This window comes from Leptinotarsa decemlineata, unplaced genomic scaffold (genome assembly GCF_025532065.1).
Source record: "Leptinotarsa decemlineata unplaced genomic scaffold, Ldec_3_MD MMD2_tig00026328_RagTag_RagTag, whole genome shotgun sequence".
In the NCBI taxonomy this organism is placed as follows: Eukaryota; Metazoa; Arthropoda; class Insecta; order Coleoptera; family Chrysomelidae; genus Leptinotarsa; species Leptinotarsa decemlineata.
The window spans coordinates 6,803,381-6,827,898 of NW_027412688.1; the positions used below are offsets into that span (position 1 = coordinate 6,803,381).

At 35.3% G+C, this 24,518-nt stretch overlaps 1 protein-coding gene across 1 annotated transcript; it reads right to left on the bottom strand.

Annotated features, from left to right (window-relative positions):
• Positions 1–869: 869 nt before the first annotated feature.
• Positions 870–20,855, bottom strand: LOC111505305 (cytochrome P450 4d2). Its single transcript, XM_023160082.2, has 7 exons — positions 20,679–20,855; positions 15,682–15,879; positions 14,724–14,912; positions 14,262–14,629; positions 8,974–9,208; positions 4,138–4,317; positions 870–1,149 (listed from the first exon to the last, which is right to left on the bottom strand). The coding sequence occupies exons 1-7, from the start codon at positions 20,821–20,823 to the stop codon at positions 935–937; spliced, it is 1,530 nt and encodes a 509-aa protein (XP_023015850.1). The 5' UTR covers positions 20,824–20,855; the 3' UTR covers positions 870–934.
• Between the last annotated feature and the right edge of the window lie 3,663 nt (positions 20,856–24,518).

Consider the following 24,518-nt stretch of genomic DNA (forward strand, 5'->3'; position numbering starts at 1 on the left):
GAAGGCATTAATTAAAGTACTCACGCTTTCGGTTCTCTACCTCGCGGTTAGTTAGGTTTCTCAAACGTTTGAATTCATTCCAGTTGTCTAGTGTTGGTTTTTTTTATGTCTCACTTTGGCTTTATCTCTTTTTTTCATTAGTTCTTTGATTTCAGTAGTCAACCACGGAGCATATTTTTTAGTTATCCTAACGCTTTTCTCTGGAAAATGCATATTATATAGACTGAGTAATTTTCTTGTAAGAATTTCGATCTTTTCGTCGATATCTTGTATATAAAATATTTCACTTAACCCAAGTTCAGAGAAGTCATTAAAAAATGAGTACTCATCTAAGTTTTTATTATCTCTAATTTTAATTATCAAAGGTTCAATTTTAGGTTTTCTGCAAATTAATGTAGAGCTAATGCACTCATGCAAGGAAAAATCCGATTCTATTATCTCAATAGAGGTTTGAGGTTCAACTCAGTACACCTCAAACTTCACTGTTTGAGAACTCCTTCATCTGGAGAACTGCGTTTATGTGGAATAAACTTCCTGAGAACGTTTTTCCAAATGGATTTAATCTCCAGCGATTCAAAATCAATAAGAATCACTACTTTCGCACAGGCGCCACTTTAAGAGCGCCTTAAGGATATTTCTGCAGTGCCTGTTGATGCCTGTCGATCATTTTAGAAGCAATCCTTGTCGCCATTTCCGATAGTTGGTGTGAAGTTAACAAACTTTACCACAATGCATCCTAAAGTAGTGTCTTATAAGAGGAAAATGTCAGTCTGTTTCTGGGACCAATGTTGATCAAATTACATACATTCTGAAGGTTTATAGTAAGACAATTCTCTGGCTTTGAAAGCAGGGAAAAATCAAAGAAAACATAACACCTTAATTGGCAATATAATTCATAATACAATTTTCAATGCTATCGTTCAAGAATACATCTCTACACATTTATTTGTTTTTCAGAATGTTTTCTCATAAGGCAGTAGTCCTTTTCAATTTTCGGCCTAGGTTTGAATCTTATTGGCAATCCATATTTTGATTTCAAAACTAGAGCCATTCCTAATTCCAGTTTGTGATCGGGTACTGGCAAAAGCTCAAACTCTTTGATAATCCTAGAAATGGTGTTCTTCAATACCAGCATGGCATATCTTTGACCTGAAAAAGAAATCTATTTTCAAAGAACTGAACAAAAATAGATATTAGTATTTTTCTTGATACACATACAAAACGAGAAATCTCCATGTATTTTTGTTTATTTAATTATTCGAACGGCATCCCGTCCGAATAATTAAATAAAAAACAAACGCAGTCATACACTAACGACTAACGGAGACCAACTGGAGGATAGCCGCCTCTAACGCTATAATTTCTGCAACTGAAATTACAAATCAGGACCTATGTCGCTGGTTGGATCGGTCTCGTGGAGCTCGTGTTTTTTAAAGCGGTCGGAGGCTTGGCTCCCTTGTAATGTATATTATTTATTATTTCGGGTTGATGGTTTATTCGTTATTCGTTCATGAGCGGTGCGTTTGAGTTTTGTTGATGCAGGATACAGTATGGTACGTACTACGTAGTGAGTGATAGTGTTTTTTCGGACATATCATGTATTTGTATTGAAAATTAATGGTAAAATAATGATACCCAAGTATTTTTTAAAAAATAATCATGATTGTTGATATCTTTTAATTTATTGCGATGAATAGTCTCAAATTTTATGGGGAGGCTAAGCGTCCTCTGACGAGCCACCGCTGGGTAAGACAGAAGTTCGAGGCTCAATTCGTTTATTCTTCGGACGTTTCACAAATCCGGTTCATGATAATTCCAATACGCTCTAAACCATCAAAAACCTCATTTATTGAGATATGGAGCTATAAAAACACCAAAATGGAAATAACATATAATAACATTTTTGTCATAATTCTTCAATATGCTGTGCTTGCTTTGAAATAACTCTGAAGCTCTCTTCAATCCAAACTCCAGAACTGCTACACTATTCTCGATGTGAGAGAATACACTGTTGACAGTCTACTTCAAATCCTTAAGACGTCAATTTAGTTGATGAAATCAGCATTGAGAAAAGTCTTTCAATTCTATGCCAAAGATTCCAGTTCTACCTTTCATTAAGGTCTCTTATGTCATCTGGAGGCTGCTGAATATTTCACAGTACCTCTGGACTGCCAGAAATATTTTCTTTAACATCAGCACCTTACACAAGAGTGTGGAACTAAATAGAAAAAAATGAGAGTTCCAAAGAATGACACTTATGAGTTTTTGTGATGTACTGTTTGGAACCTTTGGTGTAGTAATGAATAATACTGGAGTTTTTTCCCCAACACCAAAAGAAACAAACACGTACAGGTATATTCCTGACAGTTCACATCACTGTGGACAGCACAAACGTGCGGGGTTGAATTTTTTGGTGCATCGTCTTTTGACTTTCCCTCTAACACATGATAGGTTCACAAAAGAAAAACGTACAATACAGGAAATAGCAGCCACTAACGGTTTCCCGAGGGGTATTGTAGATGACATAATTAGGAAAAAGAAGTTTAGGTTAGGAATGAACAAAATCTCGACTTTCAGAAAGGACAAAAACCAAGATAAATACATCTCAGTTCCATACCACCAATATACGAAGAACTTTGGACAGATTATCAAGGAACTAGGTATGAAGGTGGTTTTTAAAAAAAGTCATACACTGCAGAGCCTTTTGGGAAGTCCAAAAGACAAAGTCGAGAATTCGGAAAAGTCTGGAATTTACGAAATTGAATGTGAGGACTGCGATGCAAAATATTATGGACAGACAAAAAGATCTATTGAAGTGAGATATAAGGAACACATAGCACACTTAAAATATGGAAGACCTGAAAAATCAGCAGTCGCCCATCATATTTTGCAACAAAACCATTCCATAGACTTCAGTTCTTTAAGATTAGTTAGACAAGTTAACAATAACAGGCAACTAGATGCCTATGAGAGTGTAGAAATAAGTAAACATAATAATATTATGAATAACGATAACGGACCAATACCAAATAGCATACTATATAGCTTGTTGAAATAATATTGTTGGGTTTACTGATTACCACAAAAAGACACATTGTAAATATATTCAGATAGGCAATATTGTGAAACTAATTTTTTATAGCTGAAAATTGTTCTATATATAGCTGTAACATTTAAACATACATAAGGACATATTGTAAAATAATAGAAAGGTCAATTGTAAAATTAATTTAGGGTGGTATACTTGTATGAGTGCTATTACTGATTACCTACCTATATGATGTACCTGATTATAGTATAAGTAGCTTTAGTTTTGAGTAGTTGTTAGTTTTATCTTCCTCTTGAAGATTATCACTTGGTGATCGAAACACGTGTCGAGGTGTAAAAATAACGATTTGGTGTTGGGGAAAAAACTCCAGTAATATACACTTATGAGTGATGATGATTGGTGAACATTTATTGTATGGATCAATTGCCATTCAATATGTGTAGTGAAAACTTTTCGCGCATGAATATTTGTTATTTCATAATATAGGCAATTCAGCAACGTCTATCACAAGTGCTTTATTTGAGAAAGATTATAAAGAATCTTTCTCGAAGAAGCCATAACGGAATGAGACTGCGGAATAATTCGAATCAATTCACTGCAGGTGAAGAAGAAATCGCGTGCGAGGAACGTCGTATTCAGTATTGCCAGATCTACTAGTTTTGTAGTAGATCTGCTGTTTTTACTCTCAAGCTACTGTTCTATTGTTCGAGAGTTCAAATCTACTTATGACTAAGTTTACTTTCTGTTATATTCATTGAATGACTGAAAATGGTGGAAAATACTATACAAATAATAGGTGTTTGAAATATACCTTCGAATGTTGATTGTTTCAATTTACTGTTTTTCTGAAACAATCCACTGTTTAGCATGTAAAAGACCTGGAAACACTGGCCCTTTAAGTATGGCCCACTTCTTGCTTCCTAGACGCATTACTGAAAATTCAATATAATTCGACAAATAAAAATAAAACATTTAATAAGTCGGTCGTGTCAGTTAGTTGTTGAATAAAATTGATTAACGCTTTTTTTCTCCGAAAAAGAAAACATGCGGTCATAGTTCTTTTAAACGCTTCAATATTCTATTATTACCTATACAATTTTTTGGTCCAGCACTGAATGCCAGGAATGAGTAGGTGGGACGTTTTTTATCATTTTCAGGATCGAACCTTTCAGGGTCGAATTTTTCTGGATTTGGATAGTATTCGCTGTTATGGTGGAGCCAGTATACCGCCATTGAAATCACTGTTCCCTTTGGTAATTTGAGTCCCCCTAAAAAATAATAATATTTATTGTCACTAAATCCAAATAGAAAGTCCCATAAATATATAAAATTAATCTAAAAAATAAATAAATAAAATGGTCAATTTATAAAATATGAAAGCAAATTCAGGAAATAAACAGTAACTAATATAAAACTAAGCATAAAATAACCAAATCTAAATAAAAGTTCATGTGAGGCTTCATCATGATGAGATGTTTGTAACAACACTGGTATTCTTTGATTATATAAAATCATATTCAAAATAGGAAATTTTCAATATATTAGCAGATTTGATTCTTCAAATCGATTGAGGAATCAATACTTTATTGTCATAAAGAATATGGAATTCTTGTGGACAAAGCACTCGTATAAATAAAAACACTAAATACTAAAAGCTACAGTTAGTCAGACAACATATGAAACAAGAAAACAAGTGAAACAAAGGATTCTGGCATATTTGCATAAAAGAGAATTGAGTTTAAAATCCTTAGCAATAAAAAAATAATTCAATGAAAAGGTATCCGCATAAAATTCTTCCAAAGTATAATACGGACGACTACACAGCAAGAAGTAAACAGCCAAATTTAATATCGCTCTATATTCAGTTGCTCTCTCAAATAAGACTGTCTTATGCGAAGGTATTCATTCACTTATTCATTCTTTTTATTTACGGACATGACATTTTACAGTTAAATATATAGATAGTGTGAGAGAAAAACACAATCGAACAATAAACTGGCATTCCAAAAATACATAAATATCCTACAATTGCGTCCAAGCTATTTTCCAGGTTTTTTTGGCCATGATCTGGCAGGTTTTTATGGGTGACGTTGCATTAAACCTGAACAATTCATATCACCTCATTCTCAAGTCATCGCATTTTTCTTTCGCTGTCTATATTCTTTTCCTTGTGTTTCATGAAAGGAGTAGTAACATTCTCAACTTTTCAAAAATTGGTCGGTAGAACTTGTTACGTAGATTAGATTAGATTGTCGGGGAGCTAGCCATGGCCTGATTCACTGAGACCTTTTCGGATCTATTGTGATGCTCCTTGATTGTTAGAGCTCAATCTCTAGCTTGATCTATTTGATGAGGCTCCAAAGCCTTGACACAGACCTCTTTATCAGCCTCTGGTTTCTCTTCAACGCATCTTGCATGTCTCAGCCTTGCTATCGCTGCGCATTCACAGAGCACATGCAGTGCGGTTTCTTCCTCTTCTTGACGGAACCTGTATTGAGTTTCTTCTGTCAGACCCATGTTTAAAAAAATCTGTTTAAAATCTGTTTTCCGTTAATCAGGCTCATATATTTCCTGAGTCGGCTACGCCCCGTTAGTAAACCCACCAACTACCCTTACAACCTCACGGAAGACCTGCTAAACACGGTTTAGCAGGTCTTCTGTGAATCTGGGCGATGGTTTCTTTATGCACTCTTTCGCCTGCCTCATTCCTGGGAGCTTATTCCATCAACCTATCGATTCGGCCTGCATCCATGAATTTATGGGTGTCTTTATGCATGCTTTCGCTACCCCGCAGAAGGGTTCTGGGCCGATCATAGCCTTGGATGCGCCTTCACGGGCTAGAACATCGGGCTCCTCAAGAGCCCTTGTGACCCTCATGTCCGGGTACCTAAGCTAGAGTGACCCCATTTTGGGTACTTAGCTCCTTTAGTGTGCTCAGACAGCTTCCCACCAGTCAGAGCGCCTCAATTTCCGCCTGGCTGTCGGAAAAAATGGCAATGGTTTCATTTGTGACCTTCTGCCTGTTTATTTTTCCTATACAGTGTTCGATGACCGCTACTTCTGCCTGGAACAAGCTTGTTATGTATATCACTAAAAAGATTTGTACCAGAGATATACCAGACATATAAAAAAAGTTGACTGATTATATGCAAAATGACAGATTCTTACAATATTCTATAGTATTCAATTTTCGCTGAGCAAAATATCTTATTCCATTTTTCAATAAGATATGGTTGTCATATGTAAGAAAATGAGAACGAACAGGTATATAATTCGAATTGAGCTGAATCTAGACATCACTCTGTCGCTCAGAACGTCCGCTCAATAGGACTTCTTCTAATTCAACTTTAGATCATGACAAGCCTGTTGCTTTTGCAAAAGTTTACCACTTTGTTCAATACCCTTCTTGCTTTATTGGAGAGATCTGCTGTGTCACATGAGATTTCAGTGTACAGAAAAAAGCCGGTGTTTTACACTTTCAGACAAAGGTTGATGTATAATAAAAACAAGGGCCCAAGAATACATCTTTGGAGAACCCCTGTGTTACATTTTTCAGTGAACGACTAAAATTTACGAATATGACTAATGACTTCGAATCTGAGACAAACTTGGTGAGTTTCTCCATTAAAAAAAATAAGTCAGTAAAATCTACATGACATCTAGTTTTGTTTAGGACAATGCCATGAGTTATTGAGTAAAAATTGAAAATCAAATCAACACATCTGGATTACGATATATGGATTAAACGAAAAAAAAAAAGATTTTTTGTCCATTGTATAACATATCAGCTTCATAGTTTTTGAGGGTGGTTCATAGAAAATGGAATGTTAACATTAAGGCTTTTAAATTTGAACTGAGCTAATACTCAGTGTTCTGATCATTTTATGTACTACTCTGTTAAAAAATAACGTGAATTTCTATTATTCATCAATTTCTATTAAGATCCATTCAAAATAGTCCCTCTCAGATAGAATAAACCTCCGCCCACGTTTTTTTCAATTCTCAAGGCTCTAACATGCACTTTTTGGTATGTCCTTGAGGTCCTTGTTTTAGCTTTTTAAAAAATGGCACGAACTTACAAAAAGAAAAGTTCCAGAAGCAGTTGATGGTCTGTAGAAAGCATGAAACACGCAAATGATGCAGTTTTAGGCCAATCAGCAGGTTACAGAATAGCAGCTCAATTGCACGGTGTTCCACAGACAACATTGGAGGGTCACGTCGCAAAAATAAGGAAGCGCAAGTATCTCTTAATTCAGCTTCAGGTAACTTTAAACCCGTATTTTCCAAACAAGAAAAAAAGGAGGGTGTTAGGTATGTAAAAGATATGGAGAAACGATTATTTGGATTGACAACTGTCGTTTTACGAAAACTAGCCTGTCAGCTCACAATTTTAACCATTTTGAAAAGATTGCTGGCGTAGACTGGTTCAAAGGCTCAACAAAGTGGCCGTAAATAAATTTTATTCTTTGCTTGGGAAAGTTTATGACAAATATAATTTAACGCCAGTTAGAATATGCGACGAGACTGTGGTATAACATGCGTCTCCAAAACAAGTAGTAAAATCAATGCTGAAAAAGGAAGAAAACAAGTAGGCTCCCTTTCTTCTGCAGAACGAGGGCAGACGATTAACGTCAGGATATGTTTCAATGCAGCTGGAACTTATATGCCTGCTATGTTAATATTTCCTCGGCAAAGAATGGAGCAGGAGTTATTAGATCGAGCTACTCCAGGGACGACGGCAGAATGCAACGCTTGAAGCTGAATGACAACTGAAACCTTCATGAGCTGGTTCCAACGGTTCGTCAAACTTTATAAGGCCTCAACAACTGACCCGGTCTTGTTACTTCTAGATGGGCACGTAACGCATACGCAAAATATAGAGGTTATTGGAAATTCACGTAAGAATGGTGTTACTGTTATTGTTAACCAGGGCCGTAGCGAAAAGAAAAACCAGGGGGGAGGGAATCCAAATTTTCCCAAACCCACCAGAAAAATTTCCTAACTTTCGAAAAAATGAAAGCCGAGGGGTAAGTTACTACTATAATATATTAATTTTCTTACTTAGCTATCCAAAGATTGGCTGAATGCTTATGCCCGTTAGGGTATGCACAAACAAAAATAAATTTTGGTAATTATGAAAATAATAATGGGAATTATTCTACTTCGGACCAAGGTCGTTATTGGTCTTCCACCATATCCACCATGTATAGGAATATTCAATACAAATGAAAGGAAACAACACTTAAATAATATTGTGCTTATTGTTTTCTACTATTATTTTTTCTATCTTCACGGCCCGAAATTTCCCAACTTTTCCAAGTCGAAAAAACAGCGAAAAGGTGTGAATTTTGTAAAATTGTCACTTCAAAATTTGTGGACTGTCCAGGACCGTTCTCTTACTTGGGAGAAATTAAACTTTTTTGAAGTTTTCAAACAACTCAGAATTTCAAAGTATGGGATCTCCAAGTTATGCATGTTGGGAAATCCCAACCTTCTCTCGGTTCTTTCCCTTTTCTTATTACCTCTCCCTTTCTTTTCTCTCATTTTAATTTTTTTAATTTTCATTCATTTTTTTACTTTTATTTTTTTCTATCTTCACGGCCCAAATTTTCCCAACTTTTTCCCAAGTCGAAAAAGCAGGGGGGGAAGGCTCCCCCCATTCCCTCCCCCATGGCGACGGCCCTGATTCAAGCTACAATAATGTTCATGGCAATTAATGCATTCGAATATGGGATATGCTGCATCAACAACAGACATACCGTTTACAAATGATGAGCCTGAAACAACTTCTTCGGCTGCTGAAAGTCAACAACCACTAGATTTTCAATTTTAACATCGGCTCATTCTTATCGAGGTCGCTTAGAATGTGACAATTTTGAAAGTATTATTTAGCGAATAGCTCTTTGTCTCTGTCTATCACTTACCAATCACAGCGTCTTCTTCTAATAACCTTTCGACGATCGGAACTGTTGTACGCAGTCTCAGTGTTTCCTTGATCACCTTATGCAAATAAGGCATTGCTTGCAAAGTATCCAAAGACATTTCAGGATCTATTTCTGAATAATGACTCACTTCTTCGTACAATTTGGCTTGAATTTCAGGATGTTTGGAAAGTTCATACAAGTTGAAACTCAGTGCTGTTGCCAAGGTATCGTTTCCCTGAAATAATGAGGACACTATCTATAGTTCGTTCAGTATTGTCTGAGAGTAAAAGAATTTCAAGAATGCAAACATGTCGCTACATCAAAGAAAGCAACATAGTCGTCTCAAGCAAATAGCACTGCAATTCACCCACAAAATCATTGAGATATGTCTACCCTCTATATCCCTTGAGGACGCCGCTAACGAGCCATTAAAATAGGGATATGCGACAAAGAACGCGAAAACACCGACAAAGAATGCGAATATACCGCCAAAAGAACCACTCGATGTTTTTTCTGATATTACGTTTAAGATAATATTAGAGATATCTAAAGCAACAGTAGCATAATTGGAACTATATAAGTAGACACCTTTCAAAATTTGTCCTGGAAAGTTGTCCTCAGAGTATTGTGTTTTTTATTCATTTTTCAGGAGAATGCCAACAGGACGAACCCAAAAACAGTATTCACTAATAACATATAATTGTGCTTTCTAAAGGCCGTTTTCCACCAAACGGGCTCGCTTGCGACTTGTTTCGTTTTCGAAAACAAAAACAAAAAATTGTTTCGGTTTCGAAAACAAACTCATAACTCGAGGTCCATCAAACAGACAAAAATTAGTCTGAGCCGTTTTGTTTTCACTACACGCCTTCTCAAGACGATATTTTTATAATGGCCTGCGGTTTTTTTTATAATGGAATCTGTTGAGCGGAAGTCAAAAAAACAAGATACTGTTCAATCTGTTTAAATCTGTTTTTCCGTTAATCATCCTGGATGAGATCATTGTTTAGAAGACTAATAAATTATGGAATGATAACCTAAAAATGAATGAAGAACTGAGTTCATCGAAATTTATAACCACCACAAATAAACACTTTAAATAAAGTATTAATGTCTCATAATGTCTAACAAAATAGTGAACTGAATAGTTGCTTGTTGTTGTCGCCGACCATTTCCACATAGCGAACTTTGTTTGTGAAAACAGACAAAATACCGAAACCTTTTGATCATTCTGCCTGCCGATGGGACATTTTGTTGTTGACAAAAACAGTCGTCCGCGAGAAAAAGTAAAAGGCCTACCGAGCAGGAGGCGAAAAAAATGGGTGGCAGCATTGCTTCTTGCAAGACCGCTGCGCCCCCCGACGAAGCTTCTGTCAATCTTGATAGGAGGAGCCTGGCTAAATGCGCCCGAGTGGGACGCAATGGTCAACCAATATATATATATATATATATTGGACTTCCTCTTTTCCTCTCGGGAATGTATAGATGGGGTCAAAATATCACCACTACTTCATATAACTTTTTTTCCTAAAAGTCTTCGTAACCAAGTTACGAGCCCTCGAAGTTACAAAATGAAAAATGTTTTTCTTTGATAACTTTTCAAGTGAATATTCAAAATCATCCAAATTTTGGTAATTGACTAAACAAATGAATTCCGTCGATGAGCTTTCATGCAGGAGTCAGTTGTTTTGCTACAAAGTCAGGAACGGACTACCCCCGATGGTCCACACCCCCAAAACTTTGAAATGACAGATATTTTTCAATATTTTTCAACAAAATAAGGTTACTTGGACAATTTTATGAATAAAAGTACTCGTGTGGAAAGTCGATCAGAGCAACGAGTCTTGATAAAAATGTAGTTCTACTCGACGACATCAAACCCGCTCGTCCACCATTATTTGAAATGAATAATTATCAAAGCAGAAATAATAATGATAACGTTAATTCAACAACATTTATAACAGGAATAATACAAAGTATGCTAAAATGAAGTCGTAAACAAAAAAAAACAGTACCTACATGGAAGTTTAAGTCACAATTGTGATAGCAGATATTTTTTCAAAAGAAATATCAAGTTCTGTAGATTCGTGGTGTTTTTAAACTAACAAGCTACTCTACTATGAAATATCGAATTCATTCCATATTTTGTATGTACATAATACGTGTGGAATAATCACGTTTCGTGTTGATCAGTTATCTGAACCTCATGAAACTCAACATTCGAATGTTTCAAATTCTTCTTCACAGCTAAACTGTTGAGGAGTTTCACTGATAATTATAATTTTATGGGAGAAATTCTTTAACACGAATCTAAATTTAGCTGAAAAAACGCACATCGGAAAAAATATTTACTATACTAATAAAAAGCAAACGAATGAACTACAAAAACGGCTGCACATGATTAGGTGAAAAATATCCAGGGAATAATTATGTTCCATTTCTTTCACAGATGTTGACAAAAAAACCTTTTAGAAAGTTTTGATAAAAAATGAGAAACTGGAATGCGATTTTGTTTTGTTAAGTGGTGCGTTGTCATATGACTATCATTGTATTGTCAATATTCTATAGGATATTTTGAATTTTTTTGATATGGCCGAACAGTTTACATTCAATGAATATGCAGATATGCATGTATTTTATGGACGAGCATTTTGTAATGCTGCAGAAGCTCGTCGTCTGTATTCCGAGCATTTTCCCAATCGAACGGTACCGTCAAGAGAAACATTCGAGCGTGTCGATCGCAGCTTGAGGGAGACAGGTATGTAATAATTGATAATTAATTTGAGCACGTTGTTTTATTTCGATATTATTGTAGGTTCAGTTTTGCCAAAACGAGGTGGTGAGGGCGCTCCTAGGACTGTACGTACCGTTGTATTGGAGGAAAATATTTTGGAAGCCGTCGCTGATGATCCTTCAATGAGCATCAGAAATCTATCAGAACAGTTCCATACATCCATGTCCACTATTCATAGAATAATTAGGGAACAACTGCTCCACCCATTTCACATCCAGAAGGTACATGCCATGACACCTCAAGATTTTCCAGCACGACTGGAATATGCCAATTGGTTCATGGATAGGCAAAGAGAGGATATGACTTTTATTAGTCGAGTTTTATTCTCTGATGAAGCAGGTTTCAGTAGAGATGGAGTTATCAACTCTCATAATCTCCATATATGGGCCGAAGAAAATCCCCATGGGATATTGCAAACCAAACACCAACGGAAATTCAACGTGAATGTTTGGGCTGGTATCATAGGAAACCATCTTATAGGACCATTCGTTCTACAGGATCGATTGAATGGAGAACGTTATTTGGAGTTTATTCAGAACGATTTGAATGGACTTTTGGAACATGTTCCATTGCAAACCCGAAGAGATATGTGGTTTATGCATGATGGCGCTCCTCCTCATTTTAGTTTGATTGTGCGTGACCATCTGAACCATATTTTCAATAGATGGATTGGTAGAGGTGGGCCATATTCATGGCCATCGCGGTCTCCGGATTTAAATCCATTGGATTTCTTTCTGTGGGGGCATCTAAAAAGCCTTGTTTACGCTACACCTATTCACACAAAAGATGCATTGTTGAATAGAATAACATTACATTGTAAAGCCATACGAAACGACCCTGGAATGCTATTTCAAGTACAGAGAGGGTGTCTTCGCAGACTAAGAAAATGTATAGAGAGAGAAGGTGGTCATATCGAGCAGTTTCTGTAGCGGATTTTTCATTTCTGTTTGCTCTTGAGGCCCTTGAGTTTCGTTAGTTAAACGTGTTTGCATTATAAAAATTCGTTATGAACATTTTACCTATCATTTCCATTTTCCTTAAAAACTAATATTTTCGAATAATGGTAGACATCTCAGGATAAATGTTGTTGAATTAACGTTATCATTATTATTTCTGCTTTGATAATTATTCATTTCAAATAATGGTGGACGAGCGGGTTTGATGTCGTCGAGTGAAACTACATTTTTATCAAGACTCGTTGCTCCGATCGACTTTCCACACGAGTACTTTTATTCATAAAATTATCCAAGTAACCTTAATTTGTTGAAAAATATTGAAAAATATCTGTCATTTCAAAGTTTTGGGGTGTGGACCATCGGGGGTAGTCCGTTCCTGACTTTGTAGCAAAACAACTGACTCCTGCATGAAAGCTCATCGAAGGAATTCATTTGTTTAGTCAATTACCAAAATTTGGATGATTTTGAATATTCACTTGAAAAGTTATCAAAGAAAAACATTTTTCATTTTGTAACTTCGAGGGCCCGTTACTTGGTAACGAAGGATTTTAGGAAAAAAAGTTATATGAAGTACTGGTGATATTTTGACCCCATCTATACATTCCCGAGAGGAAAAGAGGAAGTCCAGGGACACCCTGTATATATATATATATATACATATATATATATATATATATATATATATATATATATATATATATATATATATATATATATATATATATATATATATATATATACATATATATATATATATATATATATATATATAATTTTGAGTCCACAAAACAGATAGCACAGGTGCAAAACCCAAGAATTCGACAAATCAGGGAAGCTATCGAAATCGAAAAGCAAGGTCTCATCAACAAAAGTGATGACTCACTAAACATCCCAAGGATTTGGAAAACAATAATTAAAAACAACGCACAAAGACAACCACAAACCAATAATGAACCATCGCAGGTAGGAGAACTGCCAGAAGTCACTAACAACCCTCAGGTAGAAAAACCGGTAACAAATCCATACAATTTACGCAAGCGAAACCATATAAATACACCACAAGAAGAACCTAACATCAGTTACACCTCTCGAAGCGAAGCAGCAACACGTCTTGATAATGCCATCTGAGATGATGGCGAAACGTCGACTATCGGATAGTACACAACGTGTGAACACCCGGAAAAACAACACATCATCCACCATTCGTGAAAACCTACATTGTAATGTATATATATATATATATATATATATATATATATATATATATATATATATATATATATATATATATATATATATATATATATATAGAGAGAGAGAGAGAGAGAGAGAGAGAAAGAGAGAAAGAGAACTAGAATCAGATTCATCAAGATGAATAAACTGCTGAAGCTAGCTACTCGTGCTGGCGAAGCGTTAGGATGCAGTTCCAAACAACGACGGCCTTCAAACCCGAATAAAGATGGTAACACTCATTCAAGGTGGATTGTAACAAATATAATAAACATTATTGATGTATGCATGTGTAGATGAATTTTGTTTACCCCAAACAGAAACGTATTCACTTCTTCCTGGATATCCCTGTCCGACAAGCCGGGCAACTGCAACAGAGCATCTATGAGAGCCACCTTTTTCTTATAACTATTTTCATTGCTGTCAATCCCCTGTACTTTCCCATGTTTTTCGTAATATTCCCGTTTGTTGTCAATCACCCGATAGGACAACCCAATTATAATATCTAAATCTTTCTTGAAAGCAGCGTATTTACTGGAGAACAATTTGAATAGAGTGTAGGACCTTTGCCAGACTGAAAAATTTCGAATCCAAAGAGTTTTCGTGAAATTTTCAACTGCTTTGAGAAAATCGTGGTTTCGGCCTTCCTGACTTCCAAAGTCATACCCAAAAGATGTCGCTGAAAAAAAAACAGAACGCAAGACAAGGCATTTGAAACATGTTTGTATTTGCTAAGAGATTTCTCTTCAATAGTAGACAACGAAAGTACAAACCTCCGGCAATGTCCAATGTGAATGTAGGAACGAAAGGATGTATGTCGATGACTGATTCTGTCTCTAATTGTTTATAAATTCGCTGAACTAGAATTTCAGCAGATCTTTTGAAAATAGGAAGATAGCTGGATACTACTGAAAAGTGCACTGAAGGAGTCAACATCTTTCTTCTTTGCTTCCATTTCATACCTGAAATAAAACTGAGTCACAATTCTTTCTTTCATTTGTTTAATAATCGTGATATTCCAGTATATTTGATATCAAGCAAAATATGCATAAACAATGAATACCTACTAAAATAAGTCAAAGTGAGAGAAATACTCTCATTCATAATCTCGTTTCTTGAGAAGAGTTTTAAATTTCTACAAATACTACTATCCATGAATAATTATAGAATTTTCACAATGAATTTTATTTAAAACTCGTTTCGATACATGGTAGCTTCATCAGTTACTAGTATAGTCGAAGTAATCTTTATTGTGAATAGTTAAAGCTATCGGCATCTCAAAGGCCAAAAAAACCAATACAGAGAAATAATGCCGCTACGAACTAGTCTACATGGACTGAAGAATTGGCGGTTCGTATTGGATAATTTTTACTAACCGAGTTTTACGATTGGCTAAAGAGTCATAAAATTAAATTTGAAGTCATGTTACGGTGAAGAATGGAATATGGGGATGTGATCAACGTTGTGTCGTCAATGTTCAGTTCAGGAACTGATTTGAGTGTTGAAATTCGATATTGGAGCAGTTATTACCTAAAATTTTTGTTACCTGTTTAAAATGTGGCGTCCTTGGAAAAGGACGCCACTAATAGTAATAACGGGTGGGATAATAACGCATTGAATAGATGTACGAACACTGATAACACCAACCTTTCTTTTCCATAAACATTCTGATCTGGACTCTCTGTCATGTTGATGTACTCCACCCATTATATTATTTGGAATCGTACTTACCTACACTATTGAGTAGTCCATCGCCAATCCATGGTCTAGTCATGTCATATATATGCGATTTTGTGATGTGGACATTCGATCTCAACAGATCCTCTAGAAATGTTGCGTCGGTTGTTACTACGTGTAGAGTGCTTCCTAAGTACATTTTGAAAGTTTTTCCATATTTCTGCGTGAGCTCGCAATACATCTTGAATAATCCTTCAGAGAAAATATTCATTAGTCAATATTATATTATAATATCACTTCAAAATGCAGAGATTGTTACACAAGTGATTTATTGATTCGGTATATACGGAAAAACTCTTAAGTTACCACGTAAAATATGCATGTATTAAAATGTACTTCAATCCAGAAACAGTTACAAAATTCGTACGAATATTGAAATATATGAAATAAAAAAAAACTTAAAAACTAAATGCTAATAAAACAATTGAAACCAACACCAGCACTTAAAACTAACAAACATATAAGGCATAAATATATAGACTAAATACATAATTGACTGCAGATTTTTTGAAGGCCTTTAAGGAGTGAGTAAAAAAATGAAGTTCTGGTGCATTACCTTCCCTCAACATTCTTGACATTGGACTATTAAATCCATAATTGGTAGAGTGTGAGTTTTCAGCGAAAACTGCCCTATCATCCCTTGTTACTCTTTGCCTGACTCTCAGGCCAACCAAAAAAGAAGTTCTGGGCAATTAATTCGGCCTGACAATAATTTAAATAGAAATATTAGATCAGCCTGAATCTGCCTGTTTTGGAATGTGGTTGGATGTAGTGTAGAAAGAATATCAGCTTGGTTATGTCGCTGGTTCATTTGAACGCCCATTTTGTAGGCAGCAATAAGCAAAAATTAATTTTCAATCCTTTTCAGTACCGTTTTGTACTCTAAGTAACAGGGACACTAAGTGTGACCTAATTGATGAACACTATAGAATTTTTATGTGCTTGCCTATAAGTTTTTAGCGATCCTAACTACACCTCCAAGAAGTTTCAGTAATTTCCAGGTTATTTCATTAACATGGGATGAGAATAATGACTTTTTATCAAATATAACACCCAGATCTTCAACTTCATCAACTTGGTTCGAGGGCAAAAGTTTATGCAGTATTCATATGTGAGAACGATTGAAACATATGACTAGTCAAGATTTAGTTTCAAGCAGTTATTTCCACAACAATTGGTTTAATTGTTCGCATCATCTGGAAGTTTCAGACAACCAACATATGATTCAATCACCCTGTATAGCTTGAGATCACCAGCAAATAACAACCCCTAAGAGTCAATAATGTGTGCAATAAGATCATCAATGGAGATATTGAAAAGTAATGGTCCACAGTGACTACCCTGGGGAACACCAGAAACGGCTTCAATTGTATGTGATATGTAATTGATGATTTTCACCTACTGAATTCTACCTGCTAATCCTATCCAAAAAACTACCCCCAAATCCAAAAGATTCTAATTTTCGAGGCAATACAACTTGATTAACTCTATCAATCCCCTTTGAAAAATCTATAAATTGAGTGAACAAATGTATTTCTAATAGGTCAGCAAATTTGTGACTATAGATGGTGGTTCTAGCACTGAGGCAGTGTAACCAACCAGTAGATGGGTCTGATCAAGCTGCTTTTTTTCACCAATGTTACACTCTCGCATAATAACCAAGTTTCATAAAACACTCAATGTCAAAAATATAAAATTCCAAGAACTTTGCTACTTTCTGAATCCTCATAACTTTCAACAGAGGAGTTCAATTGAATTGATTTTTTAACTCAATTGAATGTTCTCTTGGAATTATGACACTTCTCTTGATTATGCCAGTGTTGTGGTCTCTTTCTCTTAAATAACGTGTACATATTTTTTATTCTATTTTCATAACACCCTGTGGATATTACCAGCACTTGAGTGAGGTTAACTTTTTGATCAACCTGTCAAGTAATTTTTTTCTGTCTGGTTTTTGAATTATGTCTCTAAGTTGACTCAAAAGATATAGAAGCTTCAAAATTATATAAATGAAAAAGATTTCTATTCAGAAACATCTTATATAAATTGTCTCTCATCTTGCTCTGCCTGAAGACTCTATTCTTCTTGTCATGCCTCAGTAAGGATTTGCAATAATTTCCAGAAAAACTTTGCTTCATTCCTCAGCAAGGGCATGACCTAAAGCCCCGGTTTAGACTTAGCAGTTGTCTAATAACTATCTCAATCACCAAAATCATCTACTGAATGACATGAAAAATCATCACTTGAAACCTTGTGAGAAAAGACTCAGGCAAAAGAACAAATATTGTCAAGGTCAATCATAACTATTTTCATACTATTGCAGTTACATCATGTGTTTCACAAGGATCGCATTTGGGACCACTGTTGCTTAACCTCTTCATTAATGATCTGATTCGCTGCTTTCATGAAAGTGAAGCTTCGATGTTTGCAGACGATTTAAAATGTTTTGAAATAATTGAAAGTGAGACTGATAGATTGATTCTACAAAATTATATAGATTGCTTATCCAACTAGTGTACGCAAAATGATATGTGTTTGAACGCATCCCAATGACATATTCTTCGCTTTCATCGAACATATCACCCAATCACTTTCGAGTGTAGTATAAATATAATCTGACCTCACATTCTGCTTTGAAGCCAAATATCTAGGTGTGATTCTTGACTTCACACTCAGCTATGAATTAAATATTTCCTCTGTAATTCAGAAATATATTAAGAGAAACGCCTGCGATTTTACTAACATCACTGCTATCAAATCTCTGTATTTTTTCCTGGTTAGATCTCATCTTGATTATTGTTCCACAGTTTGATCCTCCATTACGTTACATATAAAGTGAAACTTGGAACATACCTTCTCTCGAGGCACGCAGAAAACATAGAAACTTAATACGGCCATTTAAAAATATCAACGGACAGAGTATCAGCTCCGAGCTTCTCTTTAAGTTATCTATACTTGTCGCTAGTCATTCAACTTTAGGCAGATACAAACCTTCTACGTTTTTTTTCACCGATTCAATTACTCATACGACAGTTTTATCCCCATAACTCAAGTAAATATACAGTACATTTCTTTAATGTCCCCCCCTTTTTTTAAACGGGTCAACTCAAAGAATTGAAATTTGGGATAATGAAATTAATGTATGAATACTTTATTTTGAAGTGAAATTGATATATGACACTTTCAAGATGGTGACTGGGCGCCATCTGAGAAAAAAATTAAATGAAAAGGGTGGTCTTGTGACACATCTTTTTGAAGCTTCTGACAAATGCTTCACAACCCTAGAATATAATGTCAATATCTTCAACTACTACAAAATGGCGAAACTTTTATTAATTGCCTGAATACATTGACATTCAACTACATAATATGAGGTAATAAGCTTGATGTCAGTTGAGAAGACGCTCGAAATGGTTGCCTTGAACTTCTTGACATATGAACAGCCTACCGGATATTTCACGCCGAACATTTTCGAACACAGTAACGTCAGTATCTCTACAAATATTTATTACTCTCTGCCGTATATCCAATATTGAAGCAGGCTCAGTTTCGTACACCTTTTGATTCAAATAGCCCCATTAAAAAAAGTCCAAAGGTGTCAAATCTGGCCATTCTGTAGGACCTCGACAGTCAATTCAACGACTGGAAAAAATAGTATCCAGATAGTGTCTTACTTGTCTAGAGTAATGTGGTGATGCTCCATCTTGTTGGAATACAATATCTATATTGAATTCATTAGGATTCGCTTCGACGAATCTTAACGCTTTCTCTGTTGAATTTTGATAAATAAATAGAGGTCCTACAATATGGTTTCCCGATATTGTCACTCCAATAAAGACAATTTTGTCTGTGAACATTGCCGTTTAAAAAAAATGTACATTCGTTACTAAAACAAATATTGTGTAGATAGATAGGATGCCTTGCAATGGTTTCCGTCATAATTTCACAGAATTCTGTTATGGTACACCAGTTAATTTACGCACCGTAGATAAAAATCGCTTCAATTTTTTTTCCAATGGACGAGAGTTGACCATTTTAGAGATTGTCGACGTGGCACCTTTCTACTAGTAAAACCAAAAACTAAAAGGGAATATTCTAACTGAACGATGCTGTTCATTATCGTACTGATATTTTTTGTCGTTTTTATAAAAAAATAACTTAAAAAACCTCATTGGATTGTTGAAATTGCCATATAATGATAATAATAATAATAACTTTATTCACAACGTATACATTTGAAACAAAATATGTGAACAAAGTGGTTTGGCGATAAGAGAAAAGCTCTTGTTTCACAAGAAGATGGCAGATAAAAAGAAATATTTATAAGAATATCGATATTAATGGGTTTGTCTTCAGGAAAGTATGAAATGTTCTGCCATTTTGTAGTAGTTGAAGATATTGACTTCATATTCTAGGGTTGTGAAGTAGGTATTCGTCAGGAGCTTTGAAGTGATGTGTCACAAGAACCCCCTTTGCATTTAATTTTCTTTCCTAGATGGCACCCAGTCGCTATCTTGAAAATTTCATTTGTCAATTTTATTTCAAAATAAAGTATTCATGCAATAATTTCATTATCCCAAATTAAAATTTTTTGAGTTGACCCGTTCACTGTATATGATGCATACAATAATAAGTAAATTATAAGAACAATTCAGTTTGATGAGTTTCTGGAAATGCATTTCCCACATTTAAGATTTTCATTTTATAAGTGCTCGGACGAATATTTTTGATATTATTGGTTTTGCTTCTCTTCATTTGTTATATCATTTTACCTGCACAAATAAATTCCATCTATCTATATATCTATATTGCGCATTTTTAGAAAAATTTCTGAGATGTTTTGCTTCTCTCACAGTTTCTAGAATTTGTCAACGCTATCTATTTTACAGAATTTGATTCATCCAGACTTGGAAATTAGCTAGAGCTTCGTTAGAACGGATCCAGGGGAATCAATTTTAAAGAAACCCATGAAAATAATACGGCCAACTCACCATAAATATCCGTAGGCGATTTCAAGCCATAAAAAGGATATGGCGTCGGTCCTGGTAGTTTCACATCCTTATGTTTGTAAACGAGATATCCAAAATATAGCGCTGGAGCTAAAACCACTAACGCTGCTAGGAACACAAGCGTCATGGTGCTGTTTGCACTGAACAGTGAGTGGGGATGTTTGAAGTTTACTTTTATATGGAGATTATCCGGAATAAAAACAGTAATTTTAATAACAATTATCAATAATAAATTATCTAATTTTAGGAACGTTTACACAACCGAGTGTAGTACGTTCAAGTAGATATTATTCTTCTATATATTTTCAAATTTCGAAAAAGAATATTTGAATATATACAAGTATTTCTACAATAACGTAATAAATAAAGATGAGAAGGATATCCGTTAACTATCCAGTATTCGCCCTATCCGGTGGCCAAAAGATAGTATTTTGGCCGGCTGATAACTATAGTGCCGGTTCGGCCGAATACCGGATTCTGTTCAAAAAATCTGTTTGAAATCTGTTTTTCCGTTAACCAGCTGTCGCACCCCTACGAACAACAACCGTCAGAAGTCGAAACTTGTGCGAGCTAAGGATTAACGAGGTCTTACCTTTTAACGTATGATTCTTATTAAAATAATATTTCTAGCAGCAGCAAGGAGCTTCAATCAATGCAAAAAGTAAATAAATGTAACTTCTCTTGTCGACGGACGGATCCGAATTGGACTACCCTATCGTTCACTCGCCGTTTTCGCAAACGTGTTTCTTGCGATGCAACAAATGGCAACGTTCCGTTGGTGGCCGAATCTTCGACTATCCGTCTGTAAAGTTGGCCGAATATTCGGTACCCGGTGAAACTGCTATCCGTTTCATCTTCAGTATCTGATAACTCAAACAATTAAATTGTAGTTGTTTTTGAATAGGTTCAAAAATCTCACGAGCATGTTTTTCTGTAAGAAAATGAGCCAGTAGCATTAGTTGAGCATTAAAAATGATGCAGTCACGACTTATGGAAAATTACAGATGATTTTTTTTGATAGAGGAATTCAATGAATTGACTTGACTTTATTTGAAAAATATATCACAACATGTTTCGCTAGCTCAGTAGCTTTGTCAAGTGATTTGAATACTTCAAGTTGTTTCTTACACTAATATTTATATACTAAAGAAACCATAATTGATACTACCTCCAAGAAATTACCCAAACCTCTACCTGAGATACCTCTTTAATTATGAACACCTGAATCATATTACCTCACTTCTACATCAATAATTCTTTCTCGGTCTAAAAAAACAAGTTCAATAATGATGATCTTTTCAAATCCAGTTGGTAATCCATTAGATTGTTTGTATTTTTAAGTTAATTAATTTCCATTGCTTCCAAATGATTCAGTTTCAAACCTTCATTTTCCTGTGTAAAATTTCGAACGCTTCGTTAAAGATATGATTTTCTTAAAGATGATTTGAATATGTTGAACTTGTTTTCTTATTTACATAGCTCATATTATGTTCCTGGATTCGATTCCTAAATGTTCTGCCAGTTTGACCAATATATACCTCAGGACACGTTCCACACTTTAATTTATATAGGTACTCCCGATTTCTCGAATTTGGATGTTTTATTTTATTATTTTTAAATAACTTTCCCAACGTATGTTAATATTTAATTTAATATTTAATATTTCGTTTCCTCAAAAATGAAGCCACTTTTTCCGTTATTTGTCCAAAATACGTTAAAGCTCTATATATTTGATTATATATTCATTTATTTATTTGATTTTAACCAAACAGGCCAGGCATGGTTAACAGCTTTACAAAAATACTTGAGGTGTAATAATTAAGCTGTGAACCTGGATCATAAACATAATGTATCATCTAAGTTATCAATAGAAAAAACGTCTCGAATCGCTTTTGCGCAGACAAAATAAACAAAATACTTTCCAAAAAAGTCTACAATTCGTTCTGGGAGCTGTCTCACTTACCTAACTATTTGTTTCAAGTATCATTTTATTTTTTCAGATGGCCCCATTCTTTTTTAATGGTTTCCCATGTATTACCAAGTATATTTTTCCCGTACTTTATATTAGAGTGTTTCAAAAGTTTCGTCCGTTTTTCTGAGTCTACTTCAAACTGTCGATGAAGTCCACGAAGGCCATTCTTTCGCGGTTCTAATTGGCGAAGACCCTACCGATGACAATGTTATCGAAGTGTTTGAAAAGATAGTTAGGTTAGGTTAGGTCTACAGTGAGTGGGTCTATTCAACCCTCCACCACAACCCGCAACGGTTTATTGTGGCTCACACCTATTCATATTCGGCTAAATAAACCTAGCTTCTCAACGAAGCTGATTAGTTTTTATGTTGAGTGGTCTTTCAGGCCAGATAGTAAGATTATTGCTCTTCCAAACTCTAATAACCTGATTCGATCCCCAGCGGGGCAGACACAAAGTATGTGCTCTGCTGTTTCATCATTTTCCAAACAAAGGGGACACAAACTGTTTTCCAACAGTCCAAGTCTCTGCATATGATGATTCAAATGATAGTGACCTGTAAGAAGGCCTGTTAGACAATCGTAGTTCATCCCTACTGTTGTCCAACATCTGTTTGGTATCAAGCTTCGAAGGATGAATAAACGCCTTGGAGTGAGCCAATCTTGGAAGCTTCTGCCAGAAGTCTTGCCATCGTCTTGCCATCCAGGTGTTTAAAGTTCGTTTGGCAAACCCTAAAGCGATGCCAATGACAGGTTCTGGTCCGATGATGCAGCTGGCAGAACCCTCCTTTGCAAGGAGTTAGCAGCTTCGTTGCCTTCCAGGCCGGTATGGCCAGGAATCCATACCAGAGGAAATATGTTAAGTCTTCCTATCGAGGAGAGTCCTTTTTGGCAATTTGATACCAATTTAGACGTTGCTCGGTAGGAGCCAAGAGCTACCAACGCCGCTTGACTGTCCAAAAATATTTTTATTGATTTGTGTGTGAGGTTGGATTTATCCAGTCTCTCCGCACACAATTCAATATCGTGAATTTCCTCGGCAAGTAGGTTGAAAAGATGGTAGTCGGTTGGCGAGAGGTCTGGGGAGTATGGTGGGCGAGGGATGCTCAATTAATTCAATTTTCTGAGAGTGATTTGCGAAACGTGCAGACAGATGTTGTTGTGGAGTAGGATCGGTCCTCTTTTGTTGACCAGTAGCGGCTGCTGCTGATGCAATTTTTGGTTCATTTCAACGATTTCCTCACAATAGGTCTGTGCTGCGATGGTTTGGCCCGGTTACAAAAAGATATAGTGAATCACACCAGCCGTTGACCACCATACAGTTCATTAATTACATATAATAATGAAATCCACACTTATCCTACAATAAACGTGAACGATTTTCATATAACTCGAAGTCAAAATGTAAGCTCAATGAAAACATTATTCTTCAAGTGCTTAAATGATTTCAATAACCTCTCAAATGAAGTGAAAAATTCACCGTCTTTAAACACTTTCAAAATTCATCTGAATGAATTCATTTCACCACTGTACATGTAAAAAGATGAGTTATTGGTCATATTTACTGAGTGTACATGAGTATAATATGTGTATATTTTAATATCTGATGATTGTGACACTATAGGTGTATTTTTTATTTTAGCATTCTTCATTTAGCATCAAGTATTTTTATTACTAATATTACTAATTACAAATATTATAACTGTATGTGAATTATGATGTTCCTATTGCAAATGAAGATTATTATTATTTGTTACAGATTACATATTTTGTTTATTTGTTTATCATTCAGTTTATATTTGTTTGTTCCATTTAGTTAGCTATGAATGAGATATGTTTATAAAAAAAGTGGT